The sequence below is a fragment of the Natrix helvetica genome, assembly GCF_964273705.1.
Source record: "Natrix helvetica genome assembly, chromosome: 3".
NCBI classification, from domain to species: domain Eukaryota; kingdom Metazoa; phylum Chordata; class Lepidosauria; order Squamata; family Natricidae; genus Natrix; species Natrix helvetica.
In genome coordinates, this window is record NC_138549.1 from 97,897,891 (window position 1) to 97,925,421 (window position 27,531).

Genomic DNA, 27,531 nt, shown 5'->3' on the forward strand with positions numbered 1-27,531 from the left:
TCCTTGAGTCAATCCTTAGATCTAATACTCCTACATTCTAGATATTAATGCAGCTTTCTCAGTGGTATGGCAATCTAACGTTTGTCAAGCTAGCTAAGTAGTAGAGCTTCCCTTCTCTGTTAGAAGCAGATGAGCTGTCCCATTCATCTTCCTGATATGGCTTGCATCTGGAAGCGTGGGATGCCAATGTTAATAACAAAACTGTCCTCACATTTTCCCTCCCCCCCCCTGCATCACTCTGAATTGAAAATTACTTTTGAATATATGACACTGAGAATCATGATTAAAACATTCAAACAAGGCAGGCCTTGAACTTTGTAGGCTGCTCCAGACACAAAGCCCAACTATTTCTTTATACCACTCCTTAGCAGAATCTGGACTAGAAAACACACATGCAGCATGTTCCATATTCTCAATTCAGTACATTAAACATAGGCTGGAAGTGTAAATAGTTGCCTTGGAAACACTCTATTTTCACAGAGACCTTGTAACGTCTAGACCAGTGTTATGGCATGGTGCTCTACTGACAATCAAGAGAAAAGGAGTCCTGAATCCGCTGAGATGAAAACCTGAGGAGAGACACATTTAGTGGTCAGAACATGCTACTCTGAGAACATCTTTTGGGTCTGAACATAGAAATGAAACGTCAGTAAGTACATGGATAACAGTGGTGGATTCCGGATCCTGTTCCAACCGGTACAGTTGGAATGGGCTCGGCGTCACCCACATGGACGCATGCAGCACGTGCACACACACACCCAGCGCATGTGTCGTACCTGCCAGTGATGCTTCTGCAAGCCTCCGCGACGCTCCAGCTGCTCGATGGAGAATTGCGCAGGCGCTATAAGCGCCATGCACATGCGCGGAAGTACCGAAGGCTTTAAATGACAGGTAAGCAGCTCGGGCGGGCGCGTGGGCCCTCTGAAGCACCGTGCCGGAACAGTACCTGGTGCTCCGGGCAGGCTCCGATACGCCCGTACCAGGGCGTACTGCCTGCAACCCACCACTGATTGATAATGTGATATCAATCTGCCTTCCTTTACACAAAATGTAAATGGCCTAAATATCAGCTTTGAAGCCCCACTTAGAGGTTTACAGCACATGAAGAAGCTGCTTTTACAACCACATTTGTGAAACTCTTGGATGGGTGTCCACCTGAAAATCCCAGAGCTGAGGACTAAACTGCAAAGGAAAAAAAAACTTGAAAAGTCATTGGCAAAACATTTCCATATTGCTGCCAAGAATACTCACCAGGAATCAAGTTTAATGAAATGAAATTTTAATGCAATGAACTATGTGCTATGCAGTGGTGGGCTTCAATTTTTTTTACTACTGGTTCTGTGGACGTGGCTTGGTGGGCATGGCAGGGGAAGGATACTGTCAGCCTCTGTAAAATCTCCATTCCCACTGCACTCAGGGGTAGGTTACTGCAAAATCCCCATTTCCTTCTGATCAGCTGGGACTCGGGAGGAAGAAAATAGATGGGGGCAGGGCCAGTCAGATGTGGTATTTACCAGTTCTCCAAACTACTCAAAATTTCCATTACTGGTTCTGCAGAACAGGTCAGAACCTACTGACCTCTGGTGCTATATTTAGACTTGTCAGAGGCATCTGGTTGTCCGCAGTGAGAACAAAACTTTGGAGTTCAACAGGAAAGACTCTATATTAAGATATTTATCTTGCACGAACCTATAATCTATCACAATCAATATATCCCAGTCTATAAAGTAATACAAGCATTATCCTATATGTTAATTATTATTGTATTCAGACCAGGGTGAAATCACAGCTGTCATTTCTTTGGTTGGTGTTGGCCTTCATTATATACCTAGTTCTTTCAAAGAACCTAGGATGCTGTAATATATCAGCATAGTATATGTGCTGATTCAAGGAGTGTTGCCTTTTGTAACTGACAAATGGAAATGTTGTCAATGCACCTATTTCCTAAGTACCATCCAAGGTCTTTTTTTGGTATGGTATTTCTGATAACCACTGAGATCACTACAACCAACTTATGCTATAACCTTTCAATTTATTGTCTTCAACTATTCTCCACTTATTCAGCCATAGGTTCAGTCTGGATTTGGCATTTTTATCCACCTAGCGAATTCTTCTCAAGGACCTGGGGTAGGCAAAAGTGGTTTTTTGATCGTGTTAAAGATATCATCACGGAATGTTAAGCTGTTGCAAGTAAAGCTGTCTTTTGCAATTGACTGAAGATAATCGTGTCAATGCCGATAGTGTTCAAGTGGTGCTCCAGGTGTTTTGGGGTACCACCCAAGGCACCTATTACTATTGGTACTATCTTTACTTTAGCTTCTTCATTTTCTATTACTTTGGATATTTTATAATCCACAAGTTCTTTATTGTTATGATTATTATATTAAACAAAATGAATTATTTTATACTACTTTAGTGCTCTTCATTTTCTTTTAGATTTACAGAGGCATTACATAATAAATACAATCTCATGGTTGCAGCTAAACATCTTTTTTTTAAAGGTTTGTAGTTACAAGAATGCACTTAGATGAGCCTGTCTTAATCACATGGTGAGAAAATTGAGATGATGATTCAAACCCCAAATATTATTTTCTAATTATGAAAATGTTCACCAAATGTGTTTTAAACTTTCTATTATTTATTCTAGCAGCCAAGAAATTCATAATATTTATTGTCTGGCTGTTTTTTTTTTTTGCAGATTATGTATATTTAGAGTTTAAGGTATTTTTGTCTTCTGAAAATTAAAAACGTGTACTTCATTGCATATGTACATCTTACACATATATTTTAATGTATATTAATAGTTATATATTGCCAATTGGCTTCTCATTGACATTTTCTAGTAAGCTAAGCAAGAGATTGTTAAACTATGACTCACAACAATTAGGCAGTATTTCTTCTGTTATTGTACCATTATAGTTGGTATATTGCAACAAACATTACTTTTTCTATTTCTTTTTCTCTCCAAATATAAACTCTTTTTTCACTTCTCTATTTTTTCTGCTCCTTGGTGTGCTTGTACATGTACTATAAAATGAAAGGATATTTTAAATAGTTAAATTATAGATTTTAAAAGTTTATTTTTCCTATGAGAAAGATGGGTGGAAATAATTTAAAATAAATCAAGGCATGTAGACTGGAAACTAGGCAAACAGACTACAAAAGCAATTAAATTTTTTATCCTAAATGCTTTCTTTAAAAAAATATCCTGGGTAATCAAAATGGCAGTCAGAATTATCTAGCTGAAAGGAAAACGAAAATGAGAGTGTCTCAAAATGTTTAACTGTAGTGGCTAAGATGCTGAGCTTGTTAATCAGAAAGGTCGGCAGTTCAGCAGTTCAAATCTCTAATGCTGGGTAACGGAGTGAGCTCCTGTTACTTCTCCCAGCTTCTGCCAACCTAGCAGTTCCAAAGCATGTAAGAATTCAAGTAGAAAAATAGGAATCACCTTTGGTGGGAGTGTTCCATGCGCCTTCAGTGTTTACTCATACTGGCCACATGACCACGGACAGCATTGGCTCTTCAGCTTTAAAACAAGATGAGCACTGCTGCCTAGAGTTGGGAATGACTAGAACACGTGTGAGGGGAACCTTTACCTTTACCTTACTTAAACAGAGGAATGGGAAAAAAGAAGTCAGTATCTGTGCATATGCCTGGCCATCCAAACATCAGATATATGTATTCATAATTCTTCTGCAGATCATAAGCAAGGCAGAGAACTGATAGGGGCAGAGAATGGATAGTTTACTTTATCTTTGTGATTATCTCAAAATGCATCTTTTTTTCCAATTGTTTTTCTTAAAATCGAGGCATCTTGTTTAAAAGGAAACTGATTTAAGATCTAACCATTTTAGAGATAATTTTCTCAGATAAAACAGTGGTATGAGAAATGGATTCCTTTGCAGAGCTTGTCCTTCCAAATACATCGCTCAGTTTTCATTAATGTAGCTATTCCCAACCTGATGCCCGCCAAACAAAGATTAAAACTTCCACAATCACCATGCTGGCTGGGACTTCTAAGAGTTGGGTTGGAGACATCTGGACAGAGCCATGTTGGAGAAAAATCCAACAGAGATTAAAGTCTTTGTAACAATCAGCTTTGATAGGCTCTCTATCAAACGCTAAGTTCAATGCAGATCAATCTCGCCGCCTACAGTCTTCTGTCTTCAACCTTAACTTAACATTTTTTCTTGGGTAGTCTCTAATAATAAAATTTCATCACCAATTTGAGACACTTTCTCTTTCCCCTTTCTTCCCATTCCAGAGCTGTCCCAACTTCAGCAGCTTCATTAGGTGTGTTTCTGTCGCCGGGAAAAAGGCTACTCCTGGATCTTTCAGGAATGTGATGTCCCTGAGATCAGCAGGAGGTGTCCTTCTCAATCACCGTCTCTGCGGGACGATTTAGGTCCAAATGGACCATCCAGTGGCAGGAATTCGACTGCGATCTTGGAACACCAAGTTTGCACGTCGTGCCATTGCGACGTCAGCTCTTCGATAGGCTCTCTTTTATTTTCCAACAAATGGTAAACTCTGCCGAAGCAGATAGTACAAACCTCCGCTCTGCAGGGAAAGCTGTTTAATATGCAGCATCCTTTGTGCAGCCCAGAGATTTTATGATTAAAAAAAGTAAATGCATTTTCTTTTTGCAATTTAATTCATATAAAGATTAAAAAAAGATACAGATAATGTACATGATTGCGTAATCAACCATTTACCTGGGTAAGTGCAGCTCCGAGGACCTAGTGACTGCCTGGAATAGGGCGACGACTGGGGCCTTGGACCGGGTTGCGCCTTTGCGACCTCTCCTGCGGCATCGACCCACCCGGGCTCCTTGGTTTACTGAGGAGCTAAGGGTGATGAAGGGCCACAGGAGACGTCTAGAGAGCAGGTGGAGGTCCTCACGCTCCGAATCTGACCGAACACAGGTAAGAGCCTATTTGCGGACTTACCTTGTGGCAATAAGAGCGGCCAAGCGTAGGCATTGTGCCGGCCTTATTGCGTCCGCGGATAACCGCCCTGCCGCCCTGTTTCGGGTGACCCACTCCCTTTTATCGCAGGGGACGCGGGGGGCACCCTTACAGGGAAGAGCAGATGAGTTTGGGGAATATCTGCAGGACAAAATTGCTCAGATCCGGAGCGGATGGACCTCCGTCAGTGGACCAGACGAGCCGTCAACAGCGAGTCTTGAGAGACCATTCTGGGAGGAGTTTGACTCTGTTGCCCCCGAGGATTTGGACAGGTTGCGTGGACGGCTGCGGCCCACTACATGTTCAATGGACCCGTGTCCCTCCTGGCTGGTACTGGCAGCCTGGGAGGTGACACGAGGCTGGCTTCTGGGCCTGGTGAACGCCTCATTGGGTGAGGGATACTTACCAACCGCCTTGAAAGAGGCGGTGGTGAGACCCTTGCTCAAGAGGCCTTCGCTCGACCCAATAGAGCTAGCTAATTACCGTCCAGTCTCCAACCTCCCCTTTTTGGCGAAGGTTGTTGAGAATGTGGTGGCACAGCAGTTTCCACGACACCTGGACAAATCCGATTATCTAGACCCACGCCAGTCCGGCTTCCGACCCGGGCACAGCACAGAGACAGCCTTGGTCGCGTTGGTTGATGATCTCTGGAGGGCCAGAGATAGGGGTTGTTCCTCTATCCTGGTCCTATTAGACCTCTCGGCGGCTTTTGATACCATCGACCATGGTATCCTATTACGCCGGTTGGAGGGGATGGGAGTCGGAGGCACCGTTTTGCGGTGGTTCGGCTCCTACCTCTCCGACCGGAAGCAATGTGTGTTGACAGGGGGGCAGAGGTCGACCCTGAGGCCACTCACTTGTGGGGTGCCACAGGGGTCGATCCTCTCGCCTCTCCTGTTCAACGCATATGTGAAGCCGCTGGGTGAGATCATCCGTGGTTTTGGGGTTGAGTACCACCTGTACGCTGATGATACTCAGCTGTACATTTCAACCCCAAACCACCCCAACGAGGCTGTCGAAGTGATGTCCCGGTGTTTGGAAGCCGTTGGGGTCTGGATGGGGGACAACAGACTCAAACTCAACCCCTCCAAGACCGAGTGGCTGTGGCTACCGGCACCTCGGTTCAGCCAGCTGACACCATCGCTGGCCATAGGGGGCGAACAACTGTCCCCTGTGGAACGGGCGCGCAATTTGGGCGTCCTCCTTGATGCCCGGCTGTCAATGGAGGACCATGTGGCAGCCGTGGCAAGGGGGGCGTTCCACCAGGTCCGCCTGGTGCGCCAATTGCGCCCCCTACTGGACCGGAGTGCCCTGCGCACGGTCACTCATGCGCTGGTGACGTCTCGCCTGGACTACTGCAATGCCCTCTACATGGGGCTTCCCTTGGGACGCATCCGGAGACTGCAGCTAGACCAGAACGCAGCCGCGCGGGTCATCATGGGGAGTACACGATACTCCCACGTAACACCCCTCCTGCGCGAGCTGCACTGGCTGCCTGTGGCCTTTCGGGTGCGTTTCAAGGTATTGATTACCATCTTTAAAGCGCTCCATGGCATAGGACCTAGTTATCTGCAGGATCGCATCCTACCACACACGTCCCTACGACCAATCCGCTCACACAGGGAGGGACTCCTCCTGGTGCCGTCCGCTAGGCAATGCCAGCGGGCGACACCTAGGAGTAGGTCCTTCTCTGTGATGGGCCCAACCCTCTGGAATGACCTCCCCCCCGACATCAGAACCACCACCGACCTCCGCTCCTTCCGTCAAAAATTAAAGACTCACCTGTTTCAATTAGCTGGCCTGGCACTCTCTTAGTTTTGCCTCCCGGGGATATATTTTAACTGGGTTTGGGTATTTTAATTGGGGATGTTTTTTAGGGTTTCCATAGCATATTTATTTCTTGTACAGTCTCATCTCCTCCACCTAAATGTTTAGTATTCAATTATTTTATATTATTTATATTGTTATTCATGTATTTTATCTGCATTTTATCTGACTGTACACCGCCCCAAGTCCCTTTTTGGGAGAGGGGGCGGTTTAGAAATCTAAAGAAATAGAAATAAATAAATAAGTTGTGATCTATCCCACAGAGGAAAAAAGCAGTTCATTTGGATCCATAATGCTATTTAAATTTATGTGTAATTAAAACTATCCATTGTTACTGTCATTAAAGCTTTAAAGTTTTAATATGGAAGCCTTTCCTAAAATTGATGTAGTTAAGACTTACGGTAATAATATGATTATTACCATAATGATCTCAAGATTATTTACTTGCAGCATGGTTTTAGGATAGGATAGGATAGGATAGGATAGGATAGAGTAGAATGTTATTGTTGGAAGGGACCTTGGAGGTATGGTAGTCCAAGCCCTTACTTAGGCAGGAAACCCTATACCAGCGATGGTGAACCTTTTTTGGCTCGCGTGCCACAAGTGGAAGGAGCGCAGGGGGGTCGTGTGCGGGTGTGCCACACCCATAATGCAACGCACGACCCCCTAGTGCGCATGCATGCACAACGCATGACCCCCCCATTTTTACATGCTTTTTTCGCCCTCCCCAGGCTCCAGAGGCTTTATAGGAGCCTGGGAAGGGCAAAAAGAGCCTCCCCCACCCCCCCGGAGGCCCTCCGGAGGCTTCAGGGACCGTCTGGAGGCTTCCCTGAAGCCTTCGGAACGCTTAAAATGACCCTCCGAGCAACCCGGAAGTCACTTCCGGTTTGCTCAGAGGGTCGTTTTAAGCGTTCCGAAGGCTTCAGGGAAGCCTCCGGACGGTCCCTGAAGCCTCCGGGGGGGGGAGGCTCTTTTCACCCTCCCTAGGCTCCTATAAAGCCTCTGGAGCCTGGGGAAGGCGAAAAATAGGTTTTAAAAAGGTGAACTCAGCTGGCCAGCGCTGATTAATTGTTCTAACTTTCTCCTTAGTTCTAGGTTGCTACTCTCCTTGATTAGTTTCCATCCACTGCTTTTCTCTTTTCTCTTGGTTTTGAGGAAAACCTTTATTTAAATTTCAATTCAGATTGTTTTTAATAGCAGAGAAGCAGCATGGCAAGGGTACAATGGAAAGAATTAAGCTACCTTTTTTCTTCTCATTGAATAATAATTAGTATTAGATAGGAGCACTGCAGTGGAAGTAAAAAAGAAGAGATGAGGGCTGCAATTGTGTGACTAAAGTCCTATCCCTTTTTACATGCATCGTGCAATATTTTAAAAGAAAGAGTTGAGGTTTCTTTGCAGCCACCATTTTGACTTTTTTAAAAAAACTTTCTCCCTGTAGTTTCCTAGAACTGAATCGGACTGTTGCAATCTCAAATTATTATTCCTATTAAACAGTTAATTTCACAAAACTGAACACTGGTGAAGGAAAAGAAAAGGCAGAGGACAGACTATATATATTATTCTAAATAAATACGGTAACGGAGCAAAAGCAGAGGGCAAGCTATATATAACATTTTAAATAAATCCTATAAGGGATGAAATGAAGAGTTTTTCCATTGCTTTTAGGCAAAATTTATTACGTGTGCTTAGATTTTTATCATCTTCCGTACGACCTCTAAAGGACCAGAAAAGGATAATGCAATGTGATAATTCATGCCTGCTGTCTCATGAATCCATTGGTAAATTTATACCAAACACAGTCATAATAAGGTATGCTGGGTTTGGGACACATTGTGTCAAACTTTCCACTATAGTAAATAAATCCTGGTGTTGTGCAAAACTGCCAACAGTTAACAAACCATACGTAAGCCAACTTTGACTGAACCATGGGATGGTTTCATGAATATACATAATGTATATGGATTGCTTTTGGTTTGAGACACTATTGTAATTCACTAATACGGCTTACTATTACCATACTTCTAGCTTGTTCAGCTAAATTTCCTGAATTAATCCTGGTTTAATATGCATATCTCCTTGAACTCAACAGGCCAGTGTGGATGGTAAGAATATATTGCTATAGAGATTGATAAAAGCAAAAAAAAAATTGTATTTTAAAATCTAGTTGTTTAAAAAATAGCTGTAAACAGTGCTTCCCTTTCAAAACAAAAAGAGATTCAGTTTAGGCTAGAGCAGTGGTGGGCAACCTTTTTTTTCAACTGAGCCAAATCTCGCCAAAACCACGATTGAAATTTATTTTGAGAGCCACATTTTTAAAACCGAAAATACATAGGATGGTACACTGTTTTTAGTTTCAATAAACTCTGGCATTTGTAGCACACAAGTCTTAAAGCTGTCAAGTTACAAGATCCTTGCATCCCTAACCCTTTAGGAAAAAAAACCCAAGGGGTCTTCAAACCTGACAGCTTGAAGACTTGTGGACTTCAACTCCCAGAATTCTGAGAATTGAAGTCCACCAAGGGCATCAATCATATTAGCCCAGGGATCTGCAAAATTGGCTCTTAAGACTGGTGGACTTCAACTCCCAGAATTCTGAGAATTGAAGTCCACCAGTCTTAAAACAGCCGAAGCTGTCGGAAGGCCGAAGCAGTCCCCTCTTCCTCGGGGGGGGGGGGGCAACTTACCATCCAGTCTAAAAACATCTCCGGGTAGCCATTGGGTTCTTCGGCCAAGAGTTCTTGGGAGCCGAGCGCCTCCTTGAGACTCCGGACCGACCTCAGGCTGCCCGAGAGAAGCAAGGCCAGCGCTAGCAAAAGGCGGGAAGCGTCCATGGTGGAGGCCCCGCTCCTCTCGCCTCTCTGCTCCCCACCCGACCTGCTTCCCCTTCTCCTGGCAGCGCCTTTATATCTCCTGCCATCCCAGACGCGGGGCGGGATTGATGACAGGGGTGGCAGCGGCCCATGCGGTGCGGGGCCCTGCGGCAGCTTCCCTGTGACGAGCGGAGTGGGACCGCGTCGGTCCCTGACAAGAGGCGAGCGCCGGTTGCCGTCTGGGGGCCTCTTGCGCGTTTATTGCGAGGATAAATCCAGCAGAATGGCTCTTTTCGGCCCTGGTGGGACGCCTCGGCTAATTGCTTGTTTACCACGCTGTGTGGTTTGCGCCGGGGAAATCGAGGCCGGCGATTGGGAAGCTGACACACACACACACACACACCCATAGTCTCCTGCAGCGGGCTTGGATTCCGTTTCTTTTTCTGCCTCCTCGCTTCTCGTCCCCGCCCGACTTCAGGATCCTCCCTAATCATTGTGGATTGAAAAGAAAAAAGGGAAAGGGGCGCTTGTTTTGAAGTGCCCGAGAGGAGGGAGGGGAGCGGGCGCTTCAAAACAAGCGCCCCTTTCCCTTTTTTCTTTTCGATCTACGAGCTGCGGCTTGCCGACCACTGGGCTAGAGGGTAAGGCACCAGGCTAGAAAGCAGCAGGTTATAAGTTCAAGTCCCTCCTTAGCCATGAAAGCTATCTGGGTGAATTTGGGCCAATCACTTTTTCTCTGCCCAACCAATTTTACAGGGTTGCTGTGGGGAAAACAGAAGGAGGAAGTTTGAATATGTTTTCTCCCATGAGTTATTTGTAAAAATAATATAAAGGCAGGATACAAATAAATAAATCAATAAGTAAAACAGCACAATACCTATTGCCACAAATCTAGTCACTCATGCTGTCTTTTAATTTTTTAAAAAGTATCAGTAGCTATTGAATGTGACAATTATAAACATCCCATGAAAATCTGTTTTTTTTCCCCTATTACCAGAGGTCAACTGGCAGCTAAGAGAACACACCTGATTAATGATCCCTTATTTATTTAAAAATCAGTTATTGATTCTGATACGTACTGTCCACTAGTTGTTTATATATGTAACATGCTTTGGCCAACCCATTAAATAAAACTATATAACCAGTAATCAGTCATATAAGAATGAAAATGAATGCATGCCTTTTAGGCACTCTGCATCTGAAACAAGAATAGACAGCATAGAGTCTTCCCATTATTCTTTATATTTTGAAAGCGATCCCACTGGGCATAAAAGTGGTATATCAGAGCTATATCAGACTCATGCTCATAACCTTCCAACTAGGTTAAAGAGATGCTGCACTGCTGGCAATTGAAGGCCTAACTTCATCTGCGCACCACCAAGTGTGAGAAATTCTAGAGTCCCATTTTTATTTCTCTCTTTTTGGTTAATAATTTTACTGCCATTTGTAATAAGCATATTTTTTAAAAAAACAGATACAAACCAAACTAGAAGAGAAACAGAAAAACGAAAGATGCAGAAAAAAGAAAAGAAAAAGAAATTAGAAAAGAAAAAAGCAAGAAAGACGATAATAAAGACAAGCTTCCAACCTTTATCACACCAAGCATTAGCTCATATATTAACTTTTCATCCTCTTTTAATATTACAAAGAAACTTTTGTTCTCATTGACTAAAGTTTTATCTATTTACAATTCAGAAATCATTATTTTTGCCTTCCTGGTTCAGCAAAAAATCCATTAGGAGTTACCATAAATATTGAACAATTAGTTTATTCCTGGTCAAATGGTCCAACTTTATATTCCCATTTTCATTTTTTTTTCATTTTTCATTTTCCTCCTCACAACCTTGACCTTTAAATCATTTCTACAGCATTGCAGGATTTGATCTTTCATCACTCTTTGGCATTTAAAAGGAATCTTCAAAGCATTCACCAGCCTCCCATAAAGAGATATCGTCCAGAATTTCTTGTCTCAGCTGTTGAATGCCCAGATACTTTTATCAATTTATCTTTTGTACTCCTCTTTCGGTAATCTCAATTTTGTTATATTCTTTGTCTTTTAACTCTATTATACCAATGTCGGGTAAAAGATTTTTTTTTAAAGTATTTCCTCATCTTCAAAAGTTTATCCAGCTCCTGTTTGTATTGCATTGTGTAAATGTGTTGTACGTCTAAGTTTTGTCTGTGTGTAGTTTATATGTTTGTTAATAAAATTGAAAAAAAAAAACACAAAAGTTTATCCATTGAAATCTGTATCCATAATATTGATATAATAGTTATTAAACTTTCAGTCCATATTTCTTTAAAAAAAAAATCTTTTTAATATTATATCCTGCTTACCTATTTTAACTCTTTACTTCCTGGTCCTTTAGTTCTATCTTCATCTTCCTTTAGTTCTATCTTCATCTTCCTTTAGTTCTATCTTATAATCGTCATCAAGTCTCAATTCCAAATATGGATTTTGTTCCATTTCAGTTGTTTTTCATGAATATATTGTATGCTTGTTTTTCAAAGTTTGTAACAAAAGTAACCAATATTCCAAATCTGTGTGGTCTCTCAATCTGGTCAAAACTCTTAAACCAAGTTCTTTATTTTTGCTTTTTCTCAATGCTATATTATTTTACCTTCTGCCAGTGCAGGTGGTGTGGGTCAGTTACATTGGAAGAGAGATTACTCAAGCAACTTGGCCCCATGCGATGCAGGGCATTAAAGGTAATAACCAACACCTTGAATTGCACCCAGAAGCAAACCAACAGCCAGTGTAGCCTGTGGAGCAGTGGTATAACATGAGCTATCCCAGGGTTTTAGGAACTGCCTGCACTGCCACACTCTGCACCAATTGAATGCTTTTCAAGGATATCCCCATGTAGAGCACATTGCAGTAGTCTAAATGTGAGATGATCAAAGCTTAAGTGAGTGAACACAGGGATTCCCAATCCAGGAAAGACCACAATTGGTACATAACCGAAGTTGTGCAAAGGCTCTCCTACCTACCTACACTTGCGAGTCCAAATTACAAACCGGGTGTGTCTGGGGTAGTAAAGAACTAAAATGGTTAAAGCCCTGGATCTTGAAGCTGTAGGCCTCAATTCCGTTTTGTCAGAGTTCACCTGAACCTTGCCCCCCCCCCATATCCAGGCCCCTGTAAGTCTCTAGGCACTGTAAGAGGACAGCAATAGCATCACTTAGATCACCAGGGGTGGAAATATAAAGTTATGGATCATCAGCATATTGATGCTACCTCAACCGATGATAGCAAATGATCTCAACCATTTTCATGTAGATGTTAAAAGGAGGTATTGATTCTGTTACATATTATGATGAACTTCAACAATATTTTGGAGTGAAGAGCAGAAGCAGAATTTGAACTTGTATGAAATCCAATTACTGAAAAGCGTTTTTAAAAACCACTGGAGGACAGGAGGTCAATATATTTGAATGTTCTATTAATTAATGCTGTCTCCCTGGCAGCATCTGATCTTTGAAAAACTATTTGCAATCCATACCAGATCTTAGCAGTAGAATTATTAACAGCAAAAATCAGAAGCACAATAATAACCGGCAGCTGTGATTTCACATAGTTGTATATATAATCAACATGATCATAGGTTCTTGTGAAGAAATGTATGAAACCAACATCAGCTGAAGATTTCTCATTTTTGTGGATATAATAATCATAGCAGCATAATTTCTTATTTCTCATTTTGCCATGCACTCAACATCTTGTAAGCCCACTTAACAGATCTGTCCCAACTAAAAACATTTCCAATTCATTTAGAAGAAAAGAATTAGTCCTGGTGAATTATAAAATGGTCACATATCTAAACAGTAGATAGCCATGTTTCTTACAAAAGCTGTGTTAAAACTCACCTTTCAGTGATAATGATGTTCAGTTTAATTAGACATAATCTTTGCCGCCTTCATTAGCTATTAACTTTATATAAAGATAAATTTAAGCATAATGTGTACTTTCATTATCATATAATTATTATTTTAATTATTATATTATGAGCAATATAATATAGTACATATTTTTACTTCTCCACATTAGCAAGCAATTATTTCTAATGCCTCCTCTAATAATCTACCCGCCCACAGAGGCCAAATTATTAATGCTTTCATATTATTACTATGGTCATGTTGTATGTGTCAATAAAATTGGTTAGATAAAGTGATCCGAATTCACAAACTAGGCCATGTTGTGTAACTCAGCAAATATTACTTGGGAGCAAACTGGAGAATAGAGAATTAAATTAGGCAGATATGTGACTAGTAACTTCCATTTGAATTTTAGCTTGATTTAATATAGTGTCCTCACGTTTAGGGGGTAGCGCAGTGGCTAAGACTCTGGGCTTGTCAGCTAGAAAGCCAATAGGTTTGAGACCTGAGTGCTACACGATGGGGTGAGTTCCCATCCTTGCCCCAGCTCTTGCCAACCTTGCAGTTTGAAAGCATAGAAATAAAAAAAAAATAGTTGGACTAAATAAATAAATAAGTATCACTTTGGTGGGAAGGTAACAAAGCTCTGTGACATCATGCTGGCCATATGACTGCAGAACTGTCTGGCTCAATGGTCTTTTAATGGAGATGAGCAACGTCCCATACAGTCAGCAATGACTAGCAAAGTAAAATCTGCAGGGACTCCTTTTTTTAAAGGAGATTTTTCTCAAGTTTTTTTAAGTTTAAGCTAAGCAATTCCATAAAAATTAGAACATAATGATACCTATATATGCATCAATTATGAGGTGGTAGTAGTTGTTCTGTAATTTCTTCTAAAACATTATTGACTTTATATTGTCTCAAAACTGATAAGACCTTTATTTAAGTAAGCACAACATAATGGGTAGATTTCAGTAATACTGAGAGAAATTATTAATAAAGTATCACACAAAACTGGGCAGAATGTGGCTATATAGAAATCTAATGTTACAGCTAATATTTCTCTTCCAACTTTAATTTTACAATAATGTAGTATTTTTAAGTCTCTGTGACTTGTAGGATTCAATAGCACATGAATCTTTTATCATTCCAGATCACAGACAGCGAGCAGCTGAGGGGCACCTTTTGAGTGAACATTTCATCCTACTGAATCAAAAGCAATTACAAGTATAATTTCAGATTTTTACCTTAAAATAACACCCCTAAATTTCCATAAAGAAATTGTGCAGCAAATAGAATACTATAAAATTGATAAGGCCACTTTAAGGTGCAATTGCATGACTATTATTTGTGTAACAAAATTAATGAAGATTTTCCTCAGCTCCCATCATCCGAATTATTGTCAGAAAAGAGGTCTTTAATCTTTATTTTGGTGTGAAACCTGGATCTACCGGCATTATGTAATCTGGAAAGTATCTTCAAAGAATGAGTTTGATGGACTTATTCAGGTGCTTTACCCTTGCAAAAAAATAATAATACAACCTTACAGTGATTTATTCATTTATACTTTGCCATCAATGTTTGTGTCACTAAGCTCTTCAGTTTCTGAGATAAAATATTTCTTAGTAATGAAATCCCTGGATGTAATTTTCAGTGGCAAAATGCCAATAATTTCTCTCACACGTAAATAGAATTCAAACAAAATATAAAAATACACAGCATTGAACAAAAGATAAAAGCATGACACTGAATCTCTATTGTACAAGCAGATATTCTTCTTGGTGTTATATTTGCTTTTAAACATTTGAAATGGATATAATTTCAAAGCTGCTTTTAAGTTCCTTCAATAAGATCTCGCTCATCTGAGTCACTGTTCTTCACAGTTTGTGACTTTTCGCTTGGTCAAACAAGGTGTGTGTTGCTGTTGCGTTAACTTATATAACTACTTTTTTTAGTGGGTTTATTTTGCTTTTTCTATAATAAAATGTTTAAGCTTCCTTATTTGTGATTGCAAAGAAAATGCCCCTTAAAATGTGCACATTGTCAAATGCTTCCCCAAATTACCATTTTTTTGCACTACAAGAGATACTGCAGATTAAATAAATATACTTTATAAAAGAAAAAAAAATCTGAAAATCAATAAAAATAGTAATGTTTTTTGAAAATAAACATGATGGACTTGCCTATGCACTTATAATGTCAACAATAGTACTTTCATTCCACACTAGTTGCCAATATTGTTGAAGAAAACAAGCATATTTACTTTTGACAAATAAGAAGAGAAAGAGAAGTAGGAAATGCTAGTAGTTCAATTTATTGTGAAGAATATCCTGAAAGAATCTACCTTCTGGTATATTGTGTGGTGGCGCAGTGGTTAGAATGTAGTATTGCAGGCTAATTCTGCCAACTGCCAGCAGTTTGATTCTCACCCGGTCGTGGATATTGCTGAAGCAGAAGTAGTGAGTTACTCTCTGAGGATGGTGGTATATAAAGCATATTTAAAATGTGGATAATGCTGAAGCAGAAGTAAGTTACTCTCTGAGAATGGTGGTATATAAAGGGAATGTTATTTGCAGGAAGATGCACAATTCTTGCAAATGAATGCATCAATAAGTTATAGTAGCTTAGCCCTGCTCTAGATACATCATGTATCCAGGTTAGAAAACATTTATCATACTCTAAATCTCCTTAATTTTCCTTTTATTGGCATCCAGTCTGATGTACATGATTGATAGAACAAAAACAAGCACATAAAAAGTGCAAGGTTGATGAAATAAACAAACCAACATTAAGAAAAATTTAAATTTATTCAAACTGGCAAGAAAAACATTGTGCCTTTAGATGGGGAACAGTTTGAAAGGAAACAGTTTGAAAGGAATGATCAAGAAGAATATGAGATGTAGAAAACAAGTGAATTCTTTATATGATTGAATTATTGCAGGGAACAAAGTACAAATACCTGAGTCTGTATTGATTTTCTCAAGGAGACAACTGGGACAATTAAAGTAAATTAAAGTTGCAAGAGAAAAAACTTGAAAGATTGCATAGGAGCAAAGAACTGGTCCTGATGGCATCTGTCTGAGAGTTCCCTAAGAACACAAAATTGCTGACCTCTTAATAAAATTATATAACTTGTCCCTCAGTTCTAATAGAAGATGAGAAAATAGCCAACATTAAACTAGCTTTTAAACATAGACACAGAGGACATACCAGAAATTGTAGCTCAACTTCACAGGAATGTCACCAAGCACAGAGAGGAATAAGCCTTGCTAAGAGAAATCAGCTTGGATTCTGCAGAGGTAAATTCAGATACTTGGACTTTCAACAAGTTTTTGAGAATTTCATCAAAGATTCATCTGCTGTTATAGGCTAACAGTCATACTTAAAAACTGAAAACAGAGTACAAAAAAGTGGACAATTTTGTCAATGGAGACAGATAACAAGCTCCATAGGGATCTGTGATATTTTTACCCTTTTTCATAAATTATCTTAAATTAGGAGTAAGTAGTGATAGGCCAGGATGATATGGACTCAATTTGGAAAAACATTTATCTACATACCACTTACAGAGAAAAACGATTAGAGAATATAACGTAAGAGCCACCCGGCTGGCAACTGTAAGTAACTGATTAAGATGGGCCTGCTCCAACAGGACTACCAAAGTGGCTGTTCATCTTATGAGAAAAAAACATTCCATTTATGTTTCTGATTGATTGGCTCCATGCTATGAAAGAGATGGGTGCCTCAACCATGAAGATATAAATATTGACAAAGAAGTAATAGGCAAAAAAAACCCTATTGATTTGATCTAAAATCTGGTTTTCTGCAAATGTCAGAACATGACATTTTCCCCCCAATTTACTTTCCACTGTAATCTCCTGCCATATCATGTGCTATTCCATAGAAATATCCTTTGAACCTGATCTAGAAGAGGCTTAATTCTCTTCTTTTAGCACAAGTGGAATTCAACTGAATATAAATATAATGTAGTAGAAGCAAATAGCCCTTTTAATGTAGTAATCCAGTGATTTAAGGATTGAACAGAGTAAATCCCCATAGCCATTTTTCAACTATTAAATATAAAAATGAATGGATGTAGCCCATAAACTAGTCTCATAAGCAGTTCTCTTTTTATAGACCATTCTACAGCGCTTGTCAATTTTTGCAGATGCAAATTTAGATTTTATTCAAAGTGATAGCCCTGGGTTGATTAAACAAAAAACTGAAGAAAAGATAATAAACACATGTAAATTGTTTCACATTAATATAACCCCACGGATCTATACTCAGAAAACACTGCACTTTGTTCAATGGACTAACGTCTAGGTAAAAAACAAACAAATACAATATTGCACATATCGTACAATCCAAATATGCTCAGATATTTTTATTATAAAAATGTAAATCAAATATAAATTAACTGGCTGTTTCATTATTTGTGCACCAAGAACCATGATTTTCATAAAGTTGCTCCAAACTATATTCACTTTCTAGAATGTAAAAAAAAAAAAAAACCCAGAGTGCTCAGCATAAGAAACATAAATGTGTTTATTCATTAAGAATGGCTTTATAAAGAAACATAAAAAAACTTAATAATAAACTAGGAGGATTACGTTTAGAACTTTAGAACCACTGTAAGTTTTTAGTTAATTCCTGAGTTGTAGTGGAAAGTGCCTGACTATCAGGCTCAAACTCAGAGACAAGATGATGACATCCATTTTTTTATTTGTTTACCCCAAATGGACTCACACATTGATTTCCTCCAACACACACAAGCCACCAAAAACTATCAGACATATTGCTAGCATCTCAGAGTTTTAGAGGATGCATTTTAGCAAAACTGCTTATTTAGAGGATGCTAAATTCTCAGACAATTGGACAATTAGTCATTCCATTAATGACAATGAACAAAACCATTAAGGAAGTGTCTTGGGAAAATATTCAGATGTTTCTGGCTACATCAAATCTGGAATTTGGATAAATGATGAATGTAGTGAAGTATATGTTCTCACATACAAAAATATAAACTATTCAAAACAGAATTTTATTTGGAATATTGAAAGTCTATCTAGAGTAGAGGGAAAAGTGAAACAAAATTCAACATTATCACTCCAAAAGGTGACTTCTTCAAAATTCTACACCAGTGGCTGAACCTGTATTATTCCTTCTAATATACACATCTACTAGGAAGTATTTATACAAATACAGATATATTATTAAGAAGATCAAAATACCCTTGAGTTTAGATCAACTTTACTAAGGAATATGATCTGATCTCTGGAAAAACACTCATTAAATGATTTTACATTTTGAGGCATAAGTTGATGTTTATCTTGGAAGAAAAAATATAATGCTAAGCAAAATTTGGAGAATTACAGGTTGTTATGGTAGACTTCCTCAACTTGGCACTTTCAAATTGGTTGTAATACAATTGCAGAATAGAATTTCTAATGAGCCTAATAAACATACTGAGGGTTGTACTTTAAAAAGGATTGGTTCAGAAAAAGCAGAGAAAAAGCTCAATCAGAAGACTTTCAAAGGAGTCTTCATGCAGAACTAAGTAGTTATGAGTCTGGTTCATGGGTGGGCTCCTGCCAGTTCTAACCTCTTCTACAGAAGAGGTTCCACAAATCTACCGTGCCATTTAGAACCGGTTCCAGCTCCCTCCCCCCACCCGTCCGCACCACACTTGCTCCGCCCGCCACTCACTGATTGGCTGGCTCACCAATCGCCCCGCTCGTCTCTAAGAGTCCTATCTAAACCTTGAAGTCTTAAAGCTGTCAAGTTTGAACACCCCTGGGTTTTTTTCTAAAGGGTTAGGGGTGCAAGGGTCTTGTAACTTGACAGCTTTAAGATTTGTGTGCTTCAATGCCAGAGTTCCTGAGACAACATGACTGGAGGAGGAATTCTGGGAGTTGAAGTCCACAAGTCTTAAAGCTATCTGGGGGGAAAAAACCCCGGGGTTTTTTTTTTCTAAAGAGTTGGGGGTGCAAGGGTCTTGTAACTTGACAGCTTTAAGACTTGCGTGCTTCAAATGCCAGAGTTTCTGAGCCAACATTTTGGTTGCTAAGCTAAGCAACAGCGTTGTTAAGTGAGTTTCACCACATTTTACAAGTTGGCCACCCCCACCCGGTCACATGACTGCCAAACCACTCCCACTCAGTCACATGGCCGGCAAGCTATGCCCACCCAGTCACATGGCTGGCAAGCCACTCCCACAAAGCAGGCCACACCTACAGAAGAGGTTCTAAAAAAATTTGAAACCCACCATTGGTCTGATTAGCACCTGAACTCAAGATCATGACCTATCATCCTGAAATGCAAGATAGAAATGAGGTTGAAAAGTAAGATAAATATGATACATCTATACCAGCTACTTTCAGTAACATTCAGTAACACTCAGACTCACAACTGATTGGAAAATGAATATCAAAAAAGATTATTTTGAACAAAACAAAGAGTTGAAGAACTCTTCTTGGATGAGGAGCAAAATGTCTTCAAAGAAAAACTAGAAAGGCCAGTTGCCTCCTGAAAAAACACCTTTGGGACAACCATGACCTGGATGACTGAGGATCTCCATAGACATTTGAACTAAATAGTTTTATTTGCTGAATTACTTTAGTCATATGCTATATATGAATTGTTGCAGTAGTAAACCCATTATGCCAATATACAGTACCTAACCAGGTTTCATGAGGCCAGGTCCTTGAAACCTGATGTAGAAGTCAATGAACAGCAAAAAAAAATTATTTATTTACCTCACATGATAAAACATATTTTCAAATCAAAATATGCCACGCTCTCCAGTACATTTATTAAGGATACAAGTAAGAACATTATCCTATAAAACTCACAAGCATTTTTTGCCTTAGGAACTAAATGAAATACTAAATATTCAAATTAGATAACATAGCCATAGCTTATCTTAAAGTGGAGGCTCGTGAATGGAAAGGACAGAAATCGTAGAGTAGTTGGTCTACTGGGATTTATGATAATGGGATTAAATTATTTCACATAAAAGATTCATATTAAAAAAGCATTTTAGAATGGATAAATTATAAATGTCAATCAAAAAATAGAAAATAACTTAGGTTAAAAACTAAAGAATTTAAATATATTTTGGGGATATCTTCTGTAAGGCCTGGATCAAACCAATTTGTCCAATGTATCTGAAACACAAACTGGCTTTTTATGAGTTACAGCAACTCATAAAGCACCTACCAAATCATAAGCCACCTTGGAATTCCATATATGAAAGATCTTCCATCATATTAATATTCTGGCATCATTTGTTCATAATTTTCAATTTGTAACAGGAAGGTTACTAACAGAATTACTGAGAGCCAGTTTAGTATTGGGGAGAAAGCATCAGTCTAAAAATCGAGAGACAGTGAGTTCTAGTCCCACCTTACACATGAAGTCAACTGGTTGATTTGGTGTCAGTCAGCCTCTCACAGTCCTAGGAAATAGGCAATGCAAAACATTTCTGAAATCCTGCCAAGAAAACTTTTAGGAGTTGTCCAGGCAGTCTTCAGGATTCAATACTGACTCAAAAGCATAATATAAAAATATAATATGATATAATATAATAATGTAATAATAAAAAATACATAAAATAAAATAGAATAATAAAATAAAGCAGAGTGTAAAGTTTTCTGAGTTCAGAATCTGCCAAGCTCAGAACAGCTATTTCAAGTGTTCCAAGAAGTCTGCATTTCAAAGTTATGTTACAAATTTCAGATAAAACAAAGATGGTGCCCAAGTCTATGTAAAGCAACATGTATTTGCTGTGATACAGAGATCTGCACTCAGAACATGCATTACAGAGCATATCTGCAACTATATTAAAGCATATGGTTGGGAACTGGGGAGTTGAAGAAGTGTTAATGCATCCACAATGCATCAGATCAGGAAGTTGTGCCAAGTTTTTGGTATGAAATGAATACTATCTCTGAGATCAAGTGACAGTCACTTTTTGTAATATGTAACAAAATAGCTGAAAATAGTGTAAATAGCTGAATAGAATAGAGACCCTCTAGTCAAGGTGTTGGCTATGAGAGGGCACACTATTTGTTTTAAGGACTATATAGTAAAGTTGTAAACTGCAGGATAAACCATTATAGGAAGATAAATTTCAGGTTGGCTCTGGTTGAACCTAACTGATAGCAGCATTGTTTAGCATAGAAATTTTCAGCATCATTTCTATGAAAAGGACTTGTTTGTAAATAGTTGCAAGCTGAACCTTCTACTTAAACCACTCCCCCTTTCTACACTATTATTTGATAAGGCTACAATATGTGGTGCATTGATCTCTTTGATTCTAACCTTATTAATTTTAGAGATCCCTGAAGATGGAACAACTTTGGTGTCAGCTAATTAAATGCTCTCTAGAGTTTCTCTCCTTGCATTTTACTAGGCTGAAATGAACTCTTTTTCTTTCAATGCAATCTATAAAGATTTCCCCCACCTCCCTAGCTATTACTAATTAAATGATGCTGTAAGAATTTCTATTACATTTTTTAAACATCAGGGAAACAAAACTGCACATCAGAATTCAGGTAAACACTCCAAAAAGGGGGGAAATCTTTTTTCACATTTTGTTACTAGCTAGCATCCCTTCACATATAGCTTAAATTTTCCTTTCATCTCAGTCAGTGTATTTAATACTGCTCCGAATGATGCTAATGAAATACTGGAAGAAGCTGTCAGCTTTTGAGCACCTTCAAGAAGACTGTACAAAAGAAAAACACATTAGTATGAAAGTCTTTCTGCCACAGTATAATTTTTTTATGCACAACAATAATACAGAAAAGGAGAATTCACAGTAACTTAAAGTACCTTACTAATTAAAGTCTCCAGAAAGAATAAACTGGACTTCACATTCATATCGAGATGGAAATGAGAGCAATCACAATTTTTAGCAGCCTGTTTATGAAATCTATTTTTTACTTGGTTAAGATAAAAATGAGAGCTGTTTGGGAACTTGGAGAGTTAATTAATGGTAAAGGTCCTTTGTGTGTGTGTGAGAGAGAGAGAGAAAGAGAGAGAGTGACAGAGACAGAGACAGAAAGACACACACACAGAGAGAGACAGACAGACACACACACACAGAGAGAGAGAGAGAGAGAGAGAGAGAGAGAGGGAGGGAGGGAGTGGGGAGAGAGGGAGGGAAGCAATGGGGAAAATAGTCTTGAGTTGTGTGCATGGAGAAATGTTTCCAAACTATGATCCATTCTAAAATGATCAGATGATATCTTATTCCACCAGTAAAACAAACCAGTTAAAATATAATATGAATAAATAAATTTTTATTGTTAGGTTTTCCATATATTGCATCTCAACATCAATGAATGAAAAATAATAAATAATACACGGTGGCAGGATGCATTGAGAAGTAAATGGCAGTGTAGAAACATTGATGGTATTTTGCCATCAATCCTAAAAAAAATCTTATTATTGGCTTCTTAAAAATGCTAGTTTGGGCTCTTCTATCAGCATATGTAAACATAATTAATAAATTCTAAATTCTGCTACATTTTGCATTATAGATGTGACTATAGTACATGCCTCTTAACTATCTCTGAGAAACATACAATATAGATACTGTAAAGACAGCAGCATTTAGTTTCGCAGGCTCATATTACTCTGCAGAACCATCAAATGTCTGATAATGGCTCAACAAGCTAGAACTTTGTTACTTCGTTAGACTATTATCACACATTACACACGTGCAGCATTTCCACAGTTAATATTTTAAGAATAAGCCTCCCAAAATTTCCATTTCCAACACAAGCTGTGCATTTGTGTGTCCTATGAGCAGCATTTGGCTTCCTCCTAATTTTGCTGCAAAGTCAGAGTGTTGTTTAATGCCACCCTAATGGAAGAAAAGTTATTTATCTTAGGAAGCAAAAAATAACTCGCTTTACTAACAAAACAGGAACTAAGGGAGAAAAATAAAGAGTGAACAAATGTTTAATGGTTTGGCAAGACATATGTGGTCAATTTCTTCACACATGGAGCTCAGTTACTATTTGACAATTCAGCAAATAGAACAGAACAGAAACTTCTCTATCTGACTCTGATGTCTCCGTGGAGTCCAGACTGAGAGAGCAACATATGGAACATGGCAGAAGAGTCAACATGGTCCACAATGACTGCCTTGTATATTGATCTAAAATGCATACATTGGAGTCCTACTCTATTAAAAACTCCACTAGTTGTTTTTGACAAATTGTTATATCTAGCCTTCAACTCTTTCATATAGAAACGGGGTGTGGTGGCACAGTCTTGGGATGCAGTATTGCAGGCTAATTCTGTCAACTGCCAGCAGTTCGATTCTCACCAACTCAAGACTGACGCAACCTTCCATCCTTCCGAGGTGGGTAAAATGAGAATCCAGATTGTTGGGGGCAATATGCCCACTCTGTAAACCACTTAAGAGTGGGTTGTAAAGCACTGTGAAGCAGTATATAAGTCTAAGTGCTATTTTCAGTCTGCTTCAGAGGAACCGAGGAATAATACAATGGAAGACTAATGCTATACCTCTGCTCCAGGTATAAGGCAGTGTTCACAGAGTTTGTTGCGTTCTATAGAAAACTGTATATAAAAATAGAAGACTTTTACTATGCAACTCTACATTGACAAGAACAGTGGTTGTCAACCTTTTCTTCACCATGGATCGCCTTCTATGGCCATGGACCAATAAGACTAAACTCAAGATTTAAATCGTAAAATTTCTTCAAACCTTCATGGACCACCTACGATGACATTGTGGCTCCACCAGCGGTCCGCGGATCACAGGTTGAGAACCACTGAATTAGAGCATATGAGGTAATAAAATACCAATTACAACTCCCACCATTTGCTTAATAGGGCTACATTTTAACATTTTCCCTGCCTTAATATTCATGCAACATACCAATCCATACTGTAAAAATAACCTAATATTTTTTAAGTCAATGAATGTATGAATTCATTATCAGTTCTACTTCAAAATCCTGGCTTCCCTGCGCTATACTTCCGTTCGCTTCTCCTGCTGCTGCCCACTATTGACTTTCACATAATCAACTTAGGATGTAGCAATTTCTCATATTCTGTATAGTGCTGTGTAATTTAAAAAAAAAGTTTTATTAAGCACACTTTGTCTTTTCAAAATTTAGTTCCTTTGGGAGCATACAAAGGCATACAACATTTATTCAAAAAATTGCAGAAAAGCCTTCAAAATCCCTTTTTTCCTTCTCATCTTTCTTTTCATCATCAGAAAAAAAAACAATCTCTACATAAGCCATTTGAATTTCATTATGTTTTGTTTAAATAACACCTGGGTTGTATTACTTCAATTTTTGGATCTTGTGTAGTTTGTTCCACAAAAGTGGCCTAAGAAGTTTCTGCTCTCTTTTTGTAACTGACCACTATGGTGCTTCCTTAAATGCCCACCTAATTGTTCAACCTATTTTTTGCTCTTCAAATATTACAAAGCAGTTTTGATACAAACATCTGGAGCTAAATAGAACATAATAATAGTATACAATATCTACTTTGGGATACATTATTATCCCATGCTTATAAAAACACCAAAAGGCTTGAAAATTCATAAGATCCCTAACAAGCAGTACCCTAATAATGCATTTTTCTCTTGTGTTTCTTTCTGTATATGTCCAACTACAGTAGCCATATATCATTTGACAGTACCAACCTAAACATTTGAGTATGAAGATATCCTGCCTACAAATTTTAAAGCATGGAAATTGGCACCTTAAGCAAATGGAGTCAAGTAAACATACAGTATTAAAATCCTTTGTATAAACATGTATGTTTGAGGATCTTAGCCAAAAAGAAAGAAAAGGACAATTAGAAGATAATGGACAGGACTTTTTCTAATCAAGTTCAAAAACACCTGCCAAAAGAGTGTATCTTTTTAAAATACTAATTTGAGAGACTGATTTATTAGTTACATGTACAGATAAAACCCCCCAATATAGCACTTTCTTGTTAAATTGGTGAAATAATTATTTTGGTCTGCAATGCAGGACTTACCTATCCTTCCCTGTTTCTTTTTTAAATATCTCATCACAGTAGCTCATGCGTTTTTCAGTGGTCACATAAATTTTGGCCTCAGGATAACTGGCCACAGTCTTCTTCAGCATATTATATACAATGCCGCTTCCATCTTTTCTCATATTTCGGAAAGGTCCCCAGATGACATAAATTGTACTATTGGTTTCCTTGAAAAAGTATTCTGAGTTCTTCAGCAAAAGAGGGACACTAGTATGGGAGACAACTCTTATTGTTGTCTTTTTTCCAACATCTTCTTCATAGCCCTTGGTGGGAGCATTATTCATTCTCCATATACAGGAAGCCTGGTCAATTTCAGATCCTACTTTCTGTCCTGTCATCTGACCTGAATTTGAAATAATGGCACAGAGATCACACTCCAGCTGCAGAGGCTGTTGGGAAAACAAAGGGGGGGGGAACAGTCAATCAATTTTACATGACACTTGGAAGCAATTGGGGAGTAGAGGATCTAAAGATCTGGAATCAGGTTATATGGATTCTATGCATGAATAAGTACCCACCAAAGATCTCTGATCCATCACTAACAGCAGTTATATTGTAGGAAGTTATCACCCAGCCCTCTCCCAGAAAAATGAAATATCCTAGGAAATATTGAAAAGGCAGAATATTTCTCTGGATGTGAAAAGGAAGAAACATGTTTTAAATTGAGAATAGCTCCCTGTAGCTTCCTGCCTCCACCCACTTTGTCAATGGGCCATTAAGGTGGCCAAGCTAGTCCACTTTACATAATAAAGAGTTCTCCCCTTCAGCTCCAGGGAGATGGGATTAAGGCATGATAATATTGGCCCTTTACCCAACTCCCTACATGGCATCTGAGAACTCAACCAAACCTGGATTCAAAACACAGCCTACAGAGTTGCCCCTGCATGGCTCCATGGGAGTCTGACAACCAATCAGAACACAAGCTTAAGATCAAAGGCCAGAGAGGGCATAAAACCAGGGACTCAGCTTCTCTCCCTTCCTTCCCTTCTGTTCTCCACCAACATTGAAGCATGTGATAACCTTTTCTGTTCAGGACTCAAGCTATGTGGTCCTGTCCTCCATTAAACCATCTTTCCAAGCACCCTCCATGTCTCCAGTGTCTTTTTCCCCACTTGGAGCCGAACCCAGAAGGACATTTCTTTCAACAATATCAATGAGTATCAGCGGCCAAACTTTTCTATAGGATACTCATGCCTTTCTAGAACATGTGCTTTCCTCCACTTCTTGGTGACTTTTAGATCAGACCAAAAAAATATCTTTTTTATTTTAGTTAGCTTATGGATGATTATAATGCAAAAGCCAGCAATGGCTTTAATTTATAGGGCACCGAGTAAACTCTGACATAAAATTCTCTCTTTCAGCATCTTTTTATCCTCAGTCAGAATCTGCCGCTTAAGGTAAGTAGTTCACTTGTCTAATTGCAGCCCTGATTGTAATGCAAAAAGGATAGCTGGAGAAAATAGCTGCAGTGTGCACAAAAGTAGATTTAGAAAGAGCAAAACAGGAAGAAGCAACAACAGCATGCTAGAGATAAAAGTCTGCCAAAGGGAATTTTGATGAAAGACATTGCGACATGAAAGGAGCAGAATTATGGGGGATGAGTAAGTGAAAAGGAAAGGCCAATAGAAAGTATTGTGGAACTATTAAGATAGAGCATGAAAGAAGCTTCCTAGGCTTCTTTCTGAAGCATACTCCTTGTGCATTAAAAAAATGAAAAGCGACGATCAGCAGGTTGGAAGTTGAATGGATACAAGAAAGGTATCCTGAGATGATAAGCAATGTGGGCTGTGCATATAAATACATCGCCAATCCAAATGTCAGTTCAATTTGGATCAATTTGGATCACTGATTCAATTTGGATTTCTGAACTATACTGGGTTTCCAAATCAGATAATTTAAGGAAATCAAACTGATTTGGAAAGCAAATTCAATTTAGAAAAAGGACCTTTCTGCAAATAAGATACCCAGCCATTGAGTCATTGGATTAATTT

General features: G+C 39.0%; 1 protein-coding gene across 2 annotated transcripts in view; it reads right to left on the minus strand.

Annotated features, from left to right (window-relative positions):
* The window catches only part of ST6GALNAC3 (ST6 N-acetylgalactosaminide alpha-2,6-sialyltransferase 3), a 340,250-nt gene that overhangs the window by 100,980 nt on the left and 211,739 nt on the right, over positions 1-27,531 (minus strand). For both annotated transcript variants that reach the window (XM_081948926.1, XM_081948925.1), the window contains one exon: positions 25,520-25,929. In XM_081948926.1, the coding sequence (XP_081805052.1) occupies positions 25,520-25,929 (410 nt within the window). The remainder of the gene's footprint in view (positions 1-25,519; positions 25,930-27,531) is intronic.